Raw genomic sequence first — 16,731 nt, 5'->3', positions numbered from 1 at the left:
TGATTTACAATGTGCATGGCTGGCTGCTGCTCTTTATTATCAAGCTGAGATCACAAACAACTGCTCTGCTAGTGTTTATCTGCCAATGCATACGCACATGTACATCTGCAACTCTTTTACCTGTTTACATGTTTGCTCACTGAGCACAGCAGTCTTTCAAAGATTATTGATAAATGTATTCGTCAAGAGAGCAGATTCAAGTTTCGTTTTCGTTACTCTTCAGTGCAGATTTGTTTTCTGTAAGTGAGAGCCGATCCCTAAAAACCAAGGTCACACACGTAATTTGAAACTGTCTGCATCTCACGCACTACGTAGCTGCAATATGTGGCCTCCTTGGTCGACTGAGCCTGTTTCGACTACGATGTAAACTTGTACTTTTCATCTGGGTGTTGATTTACGTTGAACAGTAAGCATTGCCAAGATCTATATGGCTTTGAATAAGTTTACATCCATTTACAAAGCACATGGTGCAATTACACTATCGCGTGAAGCCGATCGACTGTCATACAACTCATACACTTGCACAAAGAGAATGGCAACCACTGTCAAGAGCATACCACTTTACGGCACACATACAAAACAGTGAGTTCACTCCGTGTCGTCGAAGAGAACATGTCGCAAAACTCTATTTTTACGACTTTTGTGTTTTACAACAGCCAGAACGATTATTTTGCGATGTCGGGCGGATTTTCAAGGGTTTTCAGAAAACACTTCTGAGAGTTGAAGGACTTACAATGATTGTAGACGTGTACAGACCTAATGAAATACGTTTTCAAGCTTGAATTGTCCAGAGCTTAGTTAATTCAACCGCTGGTGGACTTGCCCGTCGGACGGGAAGCATATTGATTTTAATTGCCCGACCGCAAAATTCACTAGCAACGGGCGTCGGGCGATAGGAATTTTTGAGCCTGTACTGGCTAATGAATTGCAAGTATTTATTATTATTTAAATCACGCATGCTGCAGTTTGGCTTTGTTTTCAAAATGTCACAACATGCTTTTATCTTGTGCCCTATGACTGCATTATGCGGCTATCACAGAGAACAACAACATGTCAAGTGTACAAAAGCTGCTGTCATCAATATGGAGATTAGCCAATCACAAGTTTGGATTCACGCTATGTTTTCATTCATGCCAAAATGTTGCAATTAGTTTGGGTTTTTTTGCTAATGAGTTTTTTCCGCCGTCCGACAACGCGTGTGCCTTCAGTGTTCCTTCATTCAAGCCGTAGGATCGATGACATGATGACCCAAAATTTAGTGGCAGAAAAATACCACCAGAAAAAATTTTGGTGGCAGATTGACAGTTTTTGGTGGCAAATGCCACCATTGCCACCGATTATTTCGAACACTGCTGTGAAAGTCCTAGATTTCACCCTCCCCCCTCCTCTCCTCTCAATAATTTCAAATCCCACTGTGCAGAAGTGGCAGGTTGAGGGAGCACTAATCTCCCATAGTTGTTGCATATTGCATGAAACCCTGCATATGCTCTTGGCATGTCAACTCGCTGTGATTACTGTCACCTTGCTCTTGCATCGGAAAAGCAAGGTCAGCATGGTTTGCTTATATGGTAACGGGTATGGAAAATTAGCCTACAGAGGTGTATTAAAGTGGCTGCAAAAACCTAGCTTGGATAAATTTCATTCAAAAATCACTAGTGATAAAGCTAATGTAACCATTCATTCCATTTTCAGCTACAGCACAATAGATTTGTTTGACTCATTGTATACCTTTTATGAAGCTACAAAGTCATTCGCAGCACAGATATAAATCTTTCAATCATGGTAACATGGGTATACTAGCATTCTGGAATACCTTATTTGTTAATCATTATGTCCAGAAATAGCTAAATACCAGCCATCAATGAGTTGGTTGTCATTGGCTAATGTCACCAAGAAACAGTACAGATACATTGTGTCATTTATGTTTCTGAGTTTGTTGTCTCTGATTGTGTCTGAAAAAGAAATTTAAGAGTGGCCTGATACAAAGTCATTTCTTTGTTTCTGATTGTCTTCATAATGCAATACATGTATATGCCTCACTGTGGACCTCTGCTTGAAAAATTTTCTATACTCTGTTAATAGGTTTGTGTAAATGTTTGTCTTGTGTCTAGGATGGTTGAAAAGTCAGTCAACATGGCTTGTAAATCATTTTACTTATGATGTGAATATTTGAAGGATGAGGTGTAAGTTGTATCCTGATATCCTTAGGTGTATCAAATCTGCCATTTGCAAAGAAGAGCGACAACAATTGACTTTACTTCTCAATCATACCCATATTGCATTCTGGGACATAGATGTAAATCTGTCTAGATAGATAGATAGATAGATAGATAGATGTCGATAGATGAATAGGTAGATTCAAATACATCTATGACACGCATAGCTTGTGTTCTCAGCTACCCCGTACCACAATTGTAATCTTTATTGTACAGAAACCTAAATTGTATTTTTACTTCTGATTAATCCTATTTTCAGGGTCTGATGACATATACATTTCTAAATATGACTCTGATAACCCATACCGTGACAGGAAACATTTTTTTTCAAGGGGAGATATTGCAAACTCATTTGTGCTGATAGTATGCTAATGTATGAAATTTACAGGTCATACATGTATCATCCTTTCTTTGTGTCAACATCAAGGTCATGTCAGTTAAAATTAAAGTGCAGTGCTCATTGCCATGTCCTTACTAGCAACAACTTGAATAAGAATAGATTTGTTGACTGTTGAACCATATGGAAAAATATAATTATTACTCAAGTGGTTGTGCAAACTTCTTATGAAATAGACAATCCAAGACCATAATTAAATACAGAACAACAATGCAGCGTTGTGTGCTCACTTATCCATTGAGTTCATATTATTTAAAAATATGTAAATCTGCATAGAATGTCGCTATGATGATTTGTGATATTTTTGGCAGTATGATGTAACGTTGATTATCAGATGTGTATGGTAATAGTTACTGTATAACTATTGTTCAATTTCAGTGGGGTTCCCCTTAAAAGACCCAAGATTAGATACAAAATTGCAAGATAAGGTATTCTGAATTAGAAACACAACAAAATTTCATAATTTAATGACATCGTTGATGAAGAATTTTCTGGTGTGAATTTGCACCACACAGTACATGTTGGCTCATGGTCATAGCTTTGGCCCTGTCAATTTCATTTACCTGCTCACATTTGAATTCTGTGACCAGCTGTTGATGTTTTCAAACACAGGCAGTAATTGGCTGTGTCATTGCCTGTTAGATGTGCCAGTATTTGGAATTCGCAACATACAGCAGGTAAAGCAAGTCAAATTAGTGGTATAACAATGTTATTATGGATCTCTTTTGTTGTATAACACTCTGGAAGAAAATGGCATCTTTGGACACAGACGTTCATATCCAATTGTAGAAATATACTGTACTGTGCTGAAATGTACTCTGCCGTACTTGAATGGACACACTGGTGTTCAGTAGGTGCGGGGTCTAACACAAGTAAATTTCATAGGAACTGAAACTGAAAATACTAATAATAATTAGTATTCCATTGTATTTTTCATGGAAGGAGAGTTCATTCTTTTGTGCAACATTTTGTGCTACAAACACATGTGCTACAAGTATTGTGACTCCGTGGTAACTCGTTGAAAAGCAGTCTGTAAGTTTGAAAATGCCACTACACTGTGGTATACTGTAATTTGCATTGCCATGCCCGATTAATGAAGGGCACAACAATGTGATCATTTTTGAGCAAATTCTCTTGTATGCTACAGTTTGCTTTTGGCAACATATATTAGGAAAAGTAATCCCAGTAGTTGAAAATTTCATCCTCCGAAGATGCAATGAGAAATTTTATTTAAGTTTGATCCGAAAGAAGTTAGCGTTTAGCAACAGTTGAATGCAGTACTGAATTTGTCAAAATGGCCTCAATGAATTTCAAAAATAAGATTATGTTTGAGGATGTCAAAGAAAATAGATCTTCCATAGTTCCATTGACATTTGCAAATAAGTAGATGTTCAGTTTAGATGTATGTATTCAGTTCATTCTACTGAAGAGTAACTGATTCATGGATTGAGGGCTCCTTGTCCAGACATGGACATAGTGAAAGGATACTTTTCAGTTGATTCATGAGAAGATACTTTGGACTGTAGACATTATTCTTTTTGAAATGGTCGTATCACAATGGTTTGTTCTGTGTACCCGATACATGTATTTGTTTTGGCACTGTAAAGTACGCCCATTTCTTTAATAGATTGGTGAACCAGTCAAATGTTCTTTTTGTGGTCCTTGCCTCAAACTCTACAGTAATACCAATCCCATCACTGAAATGTGTTTCTCATTCTCATATTATTTGACAAGCAACATTGAAATGTCAATCTTCACAATGTCAATGCTTGGTCTTTTTGATGGGAGAATTGAAAAGTCACGAGGAAAGCAGAAGTGATGGCAAAAATGCATGTAATAATTTCAAGCCTTTGTCGTGAGGAGGTTTTGAAAGTTCACAGGATTTAATTTCTTGCTTTCAGATCAGATCTCATGACGATGAGGTTTGAAAATTATTCTTCAGGGAAATAATCTTGTCGGCATTAACATTACGAAAGTGAGGGCATACATTGACTTTATTCGCAGGAAGTGAATCTGTCCTCGATATCATTACAAATGGACAACTCCAACGTACAATAGATGTGTGCATATCTACTGCATAAAATTGTATTTCATGTTTCAAGATTCTGGAATATTGGAAAAAAAAAAAGCGTAAAAACATGTCATTTTTGTTAGCCATTTACCATTTGCATTCTTCTATTATACACTATGAGACCAATTCATGCGCAAAGTCAAAACAAACGTCATATCTAAATTTACATCACCCTTACGTAAGATAATAACAGTCTATCATGAGTGGCTCACACCAAATGAGGAGAAAAGGAATGGTGCTCAGTGCTGTAGATGTTTTTAACTCCAAGACCGGGTGAAATAGATTGATGTTTCTGAAGACCACTGACACTCATTAAGATATCTGCACCAGTGCTTGTAATATATAGGAGAGTGTCGCTGTCAATCAGAAAGATAACTAACCAGTTTTAGTGCATCCACTCAAACTCAGAAACAGTCAAGTAACGTCAGATCCTGAGGATTGCACCAGGAAACCATTATCTCTTATGCTTTCTCGTTCCATCTCCGAGCTCCACTTTTGGTTTTGTTTTTGCCTGTTAATTTATGGGTAAATGTTTGTCAGAAAGATACCCTTTGACAGGTCCATGGAGGAATTCCTTCTGTAGCAGTAAAACTTGAAAGGGAAACTAAATCATTGTAAAACTAGTCTGAGTTGGAAGTTAACTTGTTGAGTATTAATTCATCTTAAGGATTATGTGTTACCAAAAAAACCCATTGCGACCATTGGACTTCTTCATAGATTGACTGAAAATTGTCTTTTTATTGCGCAGATCCAGTTCAAGGACATGGCAACTAAGAAGAAGAAGAGAGTGACCAGAAGTCGTTCAATGTCACAGTCATCTACAGACAGCTATAGCTCAGGTTCTTACACAGACAGTTTCTCAGACGAAGAGGACGGGGTGTCACCCAGAGAGAAAGATCAGGTGAGCTTTGATAGTTGTCAAGGTATTGAAGATACCAACCTATATGTGTCTGGTGTCTGTGTGTCTGCCATCCCTACGGAATCATTCACAAACATGTTATGGTATGAATTGAAGGTCTCCATCAGAAAGATTGCCAAGAACCTTCCAAGTTGCTTTGTTGTCCGCCATGCGCTTTCCATGCTGTGGCCGTTAAAGGAACTTGAATCTTGATGGCAGATAGTTGATTGAATCTTGTTTCAAGTACATCAATACTTTGTACTTTCCTTTTGTCATCCATACTGTTTTAATATCCATGGTTGGCAAGTCTGAGATTCCAAATGCTGCTATCCAAAAAAAGACACACACTATGGGCAAAAATTCATATAGCCATTTGAATTTTTAGACCAATTTTCGACATCTGTGTGTACGTGTACGTAATTTCCCCTGTGTAAGTCTGTGTTGTGAGCAATGCTGCAGAACATATTGTCTTATAGAATAACAAAATTCAGAAATGATGATCATGAGGTTTCTTGACTAACTTCATCTCTCTGTGTACTATGCAGGAACAGATTATTAATAATAATTATCATTAAATTTTGCTCAAAGAAGACAAACACTTTCATTTTTCCTCACAGAAAAATTCCAGAGGTTTTTCTGGTTTCTGTATCAAGAATATTAACCAAGCAGAGTTTGGAAGAAGAGAGATTGAGATTGCTGAGCAAGGTATGTCAACGGGTTTTAGTGAACCTAGTACCATTTTACCTGTGAGGGTAAAATTTTTTCATTTTCATACTGAACAGGATATAGTGGGTGATCACAGTGTGTGACTTAGGTTGGAGAGGTCACTTGATTTGCAACCAGTGCAGTGTATCGGCCATTGTGTTCTATGATTGGTTTTGAGTTTTGTTGCAAAGAGGGAGAAACAGCAATAACATTTTATCAGCATTTCTCAGAATGAAAGGTCAACCGAGTGCAGTAGTATTTAAACTGTCGTCATTAGTTGTCACGTTAGGTTTTCCTTATTTGTGTCATTGTTGTCGTTTACAATAGATGGTAGCATGGATCATGTGGGTAACATCAGACACAAACATCTTTGCCTAGTTTCTTTCAGGGCCATTCCCCGGAATATGATGGGTTTACTTCATTTGATAAATTATGTGCAAAGAGGGATACATTCCTCACTGGATGATGTATCTGGGTAATTCATATATGGCATTGTGAGTGGTATCAGCAACTGTACATCAAAGGTCATACTGTACATCAAAGGTCATACTGTAGCCCCATTGTGCTGTGCCTTTGAATGGCTTTGAAACTGCTGTAGTGTTGTTATCAAAGATTAATGTAGGTTGTTCAGAACTGTGTTACACAAGCTGCCAGAGTAGCGATTTAGCTGATAACAGCAAGACAGGTCATTTTGACTCTCAGTAAGGTGGTGTCTCTAATTCGTGGTAATCAAACAGGTGTTGCAATAAGAATCGTAACTACATTCAGTAGAGGAACTGTTAGTTGTATACACATGTAACATTTATGTGTTTCAGTCTATGGAGTAATGCGCTTTGAACACTCACTGCGTGGTCATTCAGCTTGGTTCTTTGACTGGAGTGTAATATCTGAAATTTATTAGGACTGAGTGAGTCAGGGGATGTGAAAAATCTAAAAATACATTGTAAGGTGTATTAAAAAGATCTGACTTCAATCAATGTAATTCAATCATTGAAGTAGATTTTTTCATGGAGCCAGCGAATATTGAATCACGGCATTAGTCATAGTGTTTCATTTCATCTCCTGGATATATGAATACCAGACATGATTGTACTCTTATGACACCAGCCTGTACTGAACCAACAATATTTATGCAGCATTTCATTATTTTATAGCTGAGTAAATTGACAAGTATGAAAATTTTAATCTTTATATTGATTAGTTTTCAATGCTTTATGATAGTCAGTCACATCATGTCTTGTAACATCTTTCAAAAATACGGTTATGGATGCGATGATCATGCATGCTGTATGTGAAGAAATGTAATTTCTGTATACAAATGTATCATCATATTTTGTGGTTCAGACACTTTGATGCTTTGTTGGAGAGAGTTTAATCTTCTCCTTTATTTAGTGTTTTCAAGGCTGGCTACAATGTTACATGTATATCAGGGAATATGTCGTGTCATGTAGTGTGTTGCTTTGTGTTTTTGTCCTTGCTGCTACCTCAATAACTTTACTGCCATACATATGTACATGTTGTAGTTTTCTTCTCACCTTTTGTTATCAGTTATTTTACGGATTTTCTCTGATTTGTACTCCCTTCTGCACTTAGAGGGCCCTGGGAAGGGTAAGCGCTCACTGCTAACTAGATACTGTGTAGTGGATTTTAACCCTCTTTAAATGAAGATTAAATAATAAAAAAATAAATAAATAAATTTCATGAAAAATGTTCCTCATCCTCACACAGATGGAAAATATGACACACATAAAAAAATTCATATCCTAAATTTCTGTATTTTATTCACAATTTTTAGGGCAGTAATATTTTTTGCAGTAATATTTCTTATAGTATAAAGCAGGTAAAATGCAGATTCTGCTATTCTCTGTCAAGCCACAATTGTGAAGGTAGTTCTTCACAGAAATCTTAACTTGACCATGTGTTCCAATGAGCAGTAGGCTAATTCAGCTGTACCAAAGGAGAAAAGATGGCAAGGTTCCTGAAAGATCCAGACACTTGTTTTGAATAAGAGACAAATGACTGCTTTCATCCTCTCTATTTTCATCAAGAAACAGATTGAAAGTATTTTTTCCACTCACATTTCAAGACTTGCAGCAAGCTGTGTAAACACATGTATACTTGCTAAGGTGACATGAAAGATGGGAAACACACAAGTGGTCTCCATTTCAACACTCATGAACATTGCCTGTATCAAAAATCAGCATTAATATCCCATAAGTGTAGAGTAGTAGCCTCAATCAGTGCATTTGATATTGTTATACTGAACTGAGACTAAAAATAATCTGATATTTCTATGATTGCTGGTGTAGTAGTCTCCATGAATCCAAGTTTCAGGGAGTTTTGTTTCGAATGATCATAGCATCGGTATGTGAAAGTTTATGTGCCTAGCACTAGGGAGTATGGCTGCTGTGTAGTAGAGTTTATGTGCCTAGCACTAGGGAGTATGGCTGCTGTGTAGTAGAGTTTATGTGCCTAGCACTAGGGAGTATGGCTGCTGTGTAGTAGAGTTTAGTGCCCAGCACTAGGGAGTATGGCTGCTGTGTAGTAGAGTTTATGTGCCCAGCACTAGGGAGTATGGCTGCTGTGTAGTAGAGTTTATGTGCCTAGCACTAGGGAGTATGGCTGCTGTGTAGTAGAGTTTATGTGCCTAGCACTAGGGAGTATGGCTGCTGTGTAGTAGAGTTTATGTGCCTAGCACTAGGGAGTATGGCTGCTGTGTAGTAGAGTTTATGTGCCTAGCACTAGGGAGTATGGCTGCTGTGTAGTAGAGTTTATGTGCCTAGCACTAGGGAGTATGGCTGCTGTGTAGTAGAGTTTATGTGCCCAGCACTAGGGAGTATGGCTGCTGTGTAGTAGAGTTTATGTGCCTAGCACTAGGGAGTATGGCTGCTGTGTAGTAGAGTTTATGTGCCTAGCACTAGGGAGTATGGCTGCTGTGTAGTAGAGTTTATGTGCCTAGCACTAGGGAGTATGGCTGCTGTGTAGTAGAGTTTATGTGCCTAGCACTAGGGAGTACGGCTGCTGTGTAGTAGAGTTTATGTGCCTAGCACTAGGGAGTATGGCTGCTGTGTAGTAGAGTTTATGTGCCTAGCACTAGGGAGTATGGCTGCTGTGTAGTAGAGTTTATGTGCCTAGCACTAGGGAGTATGGCTGCTGTGTAGTAGAGTGCCCATGATATTTCATAAATGTTTGACAAAATTTATTTGGTCATTTGGATTAACTTCCAAAGTTTATACAATCTAATTTCTTGCATGTTTGTAAATTTATGAGAAAATGATCGTGGTTTAGCACTGATCATGCCTGCTCCCTATAGTTTGTCAGCTTTTGTGTATAAAATGCTTGATATTCCACATGAGAGACTGCTGTTAACCCTGTCAAGATCGAATCATTTAAAATATGAATGTGCATATTAGATATTGAATTATATAATATATACTGCTTTGACAGACACTATTGCCATATCAAACTAAGTCTGCAAAATTACTTTGCATATCTCAGCAATACAGGTTAGTGAAAGCTCTGGCAAAAACTTTGGTCTTCAGGTAATTAACCCTTTTCCTGCCAGACAGTAATAACTGTATCCCTTCCCCATCAGCCAAGTTAGTAAAAAGCGGTATTGAGCCAGAACATGACGTATTTTCACCCACTTGGCTTGGTATGTTATAGCATCTTTTGTCAAAAAAAAATCAACTTTACAGTATTATGTTTTCAACAGCCTTCGAATGTACAGTATTATGTTAAAATACATCATATGGAATACGTTGTGTTTCATTATTTTAACCATCTTGACCTGGTGGTGAAATATGGACTTGGCAGGAAAAGGGTTAATTATTTAAAAATAAATCCATTGGCCGTGTTACAGTTTATCTGTTGGGCAGGAAAAAGGTTGGAGGTGAGCTTACAAAATGAACAGAAGCTTTTGGTGTGTGAGGGCCCACTGTTATCTGTTGATTGAACTGGAACACTGCAGTTCTCAGTATTATGTGTGGTGGGCATCAGCTATGCCCTAATAGGGATGAAAAGATTTATGTAAAATAAATGATACGTTTTGGACAAGATCATTGAAGGATGCACAGTGAAATGTATGCATTCATGTGCATTTGTTATCTCTTAAAGTCGTCTGTCACTTGCAATAGCAGCAAAGTTTTTGTTATGATAATCAGAGGTCATTTGGTGTGTACTTGTCCAGCCCTTCCATCACAGCTACATGGTTGACCTCATTCAACTGTGTATAAGGTCACTCACAGGTGATTTGCACACGTTGGGGAAGTTTGCATTGTTATGCATTTGTTATGGTGCCACCGTGTTGTTAATTCTTAACTGATACACTTCGCTTGAACAAACGTATACCTGTAACATTCAGTGAAAGCTTTGATCAGTGTATGAAAGGATCTTAGGCTCAGTGGGTGGGTTTCTGTAGATATCCATACATGACATATTTTGTCATGGACTGATATTGGTTGACCGTGTTACCTGATTGATGTTTTTCACAACTAGTACGCATAATGAACTGTTGAGTCTATTTATCATTTAGTCATTGATTGATGTTCTGTGTAAGCACTGGTCAGAAAATTCAGAATTTATCAAAAAAAAAGTGATTGTCAGATATAATGCATTGCCTTTTCATTGTGTTGAGCATCATAAGATTATAAACTACAAATGATTCACATCGTTTGCACATATGTTTGGATGACCTCTGATGGTTAAACTTTTTCTTTTTTCATTTTGATCAAAATGTCTAATTAAACTAAGTCCCTTGCTCAGGCTGTCAAATATGATGCTAAGGGTACCAGTAATGACTTAATTTAGATTTGTACAAATTATAAGAAAATATACATCTTTGAATTATGAAAGTTTTCTACACCACTTGTCCTTTGCTGGAATTTTCATCTGATTGTTTTATCTGAGTGCCATCCAGTTTCATATCACATATACTGCAGTGTTTTCTCTGCATGTTCACTGAAAGGGGTGATTTCTGCCCCATTCATCAAAATTAGGGGGCAGACTTGACAATTTTAGGGGCAGAAACGACAGCAAATTCCACAGGTCAGTACACTATGTGCTCGGGTCACCAGTATATGGGCGTATTTGCTTGCTGTCTTTTGCGCGTGATTTTCACGCTGTCAGTAACTTTTAAAGGGCAGAAAATGGCTCGAAATGCACAATTTGCGCAATTGCACAGTCAATAGAAAACCCTGATACTGCGTTATATCTTATGTGTGTTTTTTCTTTGTAACCAGTGTGTCTGTTGATATACTGTGTACTTAGCTGATGATGTAGTGATCAAACTCCATTTCCACATTGTTGGTGTAACTCTCCATCCCCCCCCCTCCCCCAGGCCATAATATTTAATTACAGGGTAAACATTTGTCTTACCAATAGTGATTTTGCAATGAGTGATAAAGGTCATCATGTTTGTCTAATGATGGATTCTGTTGTTTTTCACAGAAATGCCTGGTTTGATGGCTCTACGCAAGAGAGCAGAATCAGAGAAACCCCTGAAAAAAGCCAAAATTGTAGCATGTACACACATTACAGCACAGGCAGCAGTAAGTAGAACGTTTCCACGTCTTGTTTAATTCAAATCCCATTTTCAGTCATGCAAAGCATGCTTTATATCCACACACAGCAGTTTGTCTGCCTTGATATTCAACATTTTGTTCCTTAACATGTGTACATCTTAATCTGCGGCAATTTGTACCGAACAAGGCTACTCTGTTTCAAGTGAAAGAGAAAAGTTCATTTTACACCACTGTAAACTTGTACCACTAAAATTTAATGCTGCAATTAAGTACCCTGTAATGTATATACATATTCATGAAAAGGTACAGCCAATGAAATGATTTTGAAGGAAGTGTCTTTTGACATAACACAAAGCTAAATAATTCTATAGGTTGGTTGGTTGTCACACTTTTGGATGAAAAAAACTTAGATGATAATGAAGTTTGAAAATGAAATGATAAGAGCGGGAGACTGTCAGCATTTATTTCTGTGAAATTTCTCATTGTTATGTTGGCTAAACATGGTCTAGCGTCATTGAAAGCTAGCATTGTTAGAATAGATTCATCTTTTCAAAGTGTTGAAGTGTGTAGAAATTAGTTTATTAGTGTCTGCAACAAGTCCTACCTTTTGGTTGATATGTTTCAAAGGTTTACACAATGTGTCTTTAGAAACAGCATATAGAGGGCAGTGTTCAGAACGCCTGACACTGGCCTGTGAGGGCAGTCTAACTGGAAAAGGGGCATAGTGATGTCGTCGGTAGCTAGCAATGCTCCCCAAGGCAAAGTTGCTAGCTAGCTGTACGCCCTTGTATTGAGTACAGAAATAGACTCCACCTAATCTTGGCATTTCATAAGCTGTGTCAAAGCTACCAAAGATTGTAGGTTGAATAAGAGATGACACGGAAAATGTAAGAACCATTTATCAATCTGAGTGTTGAAATTTAAAACATCCAGTGTTGGTTTCAGTTAAGGTACGTGTCAACACTGAAAAAGATATCTCAGACATTCTGGTGTGTAAACCTCAAAATTGATAAGGTGTTTTAGTTCATTGAATGTATTGTTTGGCAAATACATGTCTACAGCTGAACATGAAAAGTGACTCTGACCAGTGTCATGAGACACAGAGTGTGGTCCCTTGCTCAATCCAGTTTCCAATAGAAAAAGTGTGTTACTGTCTCGAGTTTTCTTCTGATATCAATGGTCCCTAGGTGTTGATAGAGACGTTAGCAGCCCTTGGAGCTGATGTAAGATGGTGTGCCTGTAACATTTACTCAACTCAGAATGAAGTGGCCTCTGCGTTAGCTGAAGCCGGTAAGTGAAAGATGAACTTGTGTCTTTTCTAAAAAAATGTCTTACAAGACGATGTGAGGCAGGTTTAAGTGTCTGGTAATGTCCTGGTGTGGCACAAAATCTGTTACATCATTAATAGCATTGTACATGTTTTATTCTGTTACAAATTTTACAAAGAAGTTAGCTGACCGACTGATAATTTGTTCACAAAACTTCAAAGAATTGCAAATCCTGCCTGTTACTACTTTATGGCCCAAACTTTCCTCAAGGAAACTTTCCAACTATTCTGTTACCAAACTGAGAATAAAAATTAAGAATCACCATTGAAATTTTGTTACAAGAGACAAACTTGCCAAACATTTACCAGTATTTGACTAACTTTATAAGAAAAAAATAAAATTTTCAAATTTTACAAAACTAACACTGGAAAGTTAACTTACTCCAAGAGCTTCAAAATAGCCTCCACTAATGGGTAGATCAGAAAAGTTTCAGAAAAAATTAAGAGGCTGAATATCTCTTCCCGAGGCACATTTTACCTTAATCATAATTTTACCCACTGTGATAAATGTTTGTGTTGAAATGTTTTGCAGGTTTTTCTGTATTTGCATGGAAAGGTGAATCAGAAGAAGATTTCTGGTGGTGTATTGAGCAATGCATCACTCTAGATGGATGGGAACCCAACATGGTATGTTACAGTGATTTGAATCTGACGCAGTTATGTTCTTAAACTCATTCATTACAAACATTTGTTATCGCAAAACAACATTTAGACAAAACACAGACAAAATCAAGTACAGTAATATGAAATGTGAAATATTTCTATATGTGTTTACTCCAAGTTGAACACAAAATTCCATATTGCTAATTAATTAAGTTGACAACATGTCATTACCTTACCATCCAAAATTTTGTTTCAACAGTCATAAAGATGTTCACTCATACAGTGTGTAACCTTGAATGTGTCATTCACTTTCTGTAATACACTTACCCTCTTTCACTGCTTTCTTTTTGTTCCCCAGATTCTTGATGACGGAGGTGACGCCACTCACCTGATGTTCAAGAAGTACCCAGAGATATTTAAGAATATAAAGGGCATAGTTGAGGAGAGTGTCACCGGTGTGCATAGACTTTATCAGCTGTCAAAGTCTGGCAAGTTGACAGTCCCAGCCATGAATGTGAATGACTCTGTGACAAAGGTCAGTGAACTTTCCCCACTAGGTCAGCAATGCAATCAGTGAAAGGCGAGAGTTGGGTCAAAGGTCGCATGTATTGTCTGTGTTCTGTCAATCACTGTGTTGGAGGTATATCATACCATCAAAGGTCACATCTACAGCCAACAGATAATCTATCACAAATATAAAAAAAAATTAATCTTATTTTCTCTCACAATAACTGAAAGCGTTGGGGACAACAGGTGCACATGCACAGTCCAAAGCCAAGAGCACCTTTACCATAGAAATGTCATGTCAACTTGTGTAGTGCCAAGTTCAATCAAAACAGACTGGTTGGATTCAAATAAAGTGTTGTCAGTGTAGAGACATCTTTTTCTCAATTTATTCCTCCAGACGAAGTTTGACACACTGTATTCCTGTCGAGAGTCCATCATCGATGCATTGAAGCGTACAACAGATGTGATGTTTGCTGGCAAACATGTCGTGGTCTGTGGATATGGTGAAGTCGGCAAAGGTTGCTGCGCTGCCCTCAAGGGACTGGGTTCTATTGTTTACGTCACAGAAATTGACCCGATCTGTGCGCTGCAGGCTTGGTAAGTTCTCATTAGACATTAAAGATCATGCAAACTTGTGAAGTTAGTCACCCTTTTTGTAAAATAGAGATTGAACCTTCTTGCATAAATCAATGGATGCGACACAGCTGAATGTTTCTGGAAGATTGTTTTCAATGTCAATGCTGTGCTGTAGTTAAACAAAACAGAGATTTCATGTGCAAAAACATCAATGATGTATTTCAAGAAAATCTAAAAGATATTATTGGTTTCTGCATTGTTGAAAAAAGTTAATTCTTAACTCACTCTATTACTGCCACTTTCACTATCTTCACACCCTCCCCTACTCTGAAAGCATGTTTAAATTTGTACCAACTGTTCATTGGAAAGGGGAACAGTCAAACTAGTTTATCAATATTGACATGAGTTACATTATGTAAAACGCATTCTTCTCATCCTGTGTTTGCCAATAGAATGATGTCATGATGGCAAAATGGCTGCACTATCTCGATACCTGTATGTTGTGACTTCTCTTGAATAACTTTTCCTATCCGTAATGTCATTAACCTTTTCAGCATGGAAGGATTCCGAGCTGTGCGTCTGGAGGAAGTAGTCAAGTTCATGGATATTATCATCACATGCTCTGGTTAGTACTGGAAAATTCCTGATTGAAGCTGCGGCTTCTATTTGGAAATTGTTTTAACCCATAGACCCTCGAGAAAAACAGGACAGGCAACTGCTGAGGTTTCTTTGTGCGATCTATCTTGGAATATATTAAAGTTTATTTGCCAAGCGGTCCCCGACAACAATACTTCGTACTTAACACTGAATCTTATTAACGATCAAACTGACGTTCTGAATATGTACACTTTGCTCTTGCATGGCACGTTCCGAGTAATGACACAGAGAATTTTGAGGGTTTTTTGATACTAGTCATGGTGAACGTTCTGGTAACGATGAAGATCACATTTTGGATTCTAGCCGAAGCCAACAGCAAAAAACCAGACGATAAAAACAGTGTACATTTAGCCATAGACGCTACAGAAAACTCTTGCTAGGTATCGACAATATAAGTTTACATTCCCTACCATAAAAATCTCCGATAACAACAAACATTTACAAGTTAGACAGGTCTACACTTCCCCAGTCCTGCGAAACGAAAATCTGACCTTTATTTCATCTGTCACGCAAAATTTGACGAAAATCAGGGAACACAAAAAATGACTACTCCATCTGAGCTCAAATACACGACCTTTAACATTTTGGTACTGTTTTAGCCTAAAGAAACACCGAAGTTCGGATAAGCTACACATGTCTACATCTGCAAAGTACTAGAAAATACATTTGTAACATTGACTGTCGCTGTCAGGAGAAACTTTGTGATAAATCAGGACTCTACAACGGTTGGTGGAGTCAGAAGCGGTAAGGTAGACATGCATTTACACAAAGCTGAACGCTGTCCTCGTAAATTTGGCCGTTCACAGTTTTCAAACAACAACATTTCAGTAGTTAACATACATACTTTACCGAATCATGGAGCACTCCTCGCACAGAAAATATTCTGAGGGTTAAAAAACTGCAAAAACGAGGGAAAATTCAGAGATACACGGACGATTGCGGAATGTAAACAACTCTGTGATGTCAACTGCTGTCAAGTCTGGAACTGCAGCGATATGTGTTTCGGATTTCTATTCGAAACTTTGTCACTTTACAGCAACATACTAACTCCCTGCAGACTTCTAGTTGCATCGAATCTCGCTACTAATATGTAAAAAGTACATGAAAACCATTTTCACGAATTCTTCTCAAAATAGTTGTAACACTTTTCTTTCTAAAAATGGACTTGCGGGTAATCCGAAATAACTTGTAATCCGAAAACATTATTACCGTATACCCCCATGCACGTGTCTATGAACTGGACGTTGTGCAG

At 37.8% G+C, this 16,731-nt stretch overlaps 1 protein-coding gene across 6 annotated transcripts in view; it reads left to right on the top strand.

Moving 5' to 3' along the window:
- LOC139134774 (S-adenosylhomocysteine hydrolase-like protein 1) overlaps positions 1 to 16,731 on the top strand; it is a 54,500-nt gene that overhangs the window by 30,551 nt on the left and 7,218 nt on the right. For all 6 annotated transcript variants that reach the window (XM_070701826.1, XM_070701821.1, XM_070701823.1 and 3 more), the window contains 8 exons: positions 5,433 to 5,585; positions 6,200 to 6,287; positions 11,736 to 11,836; positions 12,997 to 13,099; positions 13,669 to 13,763; positions 14,098 to 14,274; positions 14,644 to 14,843; positions 15,377 to 15,447. In XM_070701826.1, coding sequence (XP_070557927.1) covers positions 5,433 to 5,585; positions 6,200 to 6,287; positions 11,736 to 11,836; positions 12,997 to 13,099; positions 13,669 to 13,763; positions 14,098 to 14,274; positions 14,644 to 14,843; positions 15,377 to 15,447 — 988 coding nt within the window. The remainder of the gene's footprint in view (positions 1 to 5,432; positions 5,586 to 6,199; positions 6,288 to 11,735; positions 11,837 to 12,996; positions 13,100 to 13,668; positions 13,764 to 14,097; positions 14,275 to 14,643; positions 14,844 to 15,376; positions 15,448 to 16,731) is intronic.

Source organism: Ptychodera flava, chromosome 6 (genome assembly GCF_041260155.1).
Source record: "Ptychodera flava strain L36383 chromosome 6, AS_Pfla_20210202, whole genome shotgun sequence".
Lineage (NCBI taxonomy): Eukaryota > Metazoa > Hemichordata > Enteropneusta > Ptychoderidae > Ptychodera > Ptychodera flava.
This window is presented reverse-complemented; position numbering and strand designations above follow the sequence as displayed.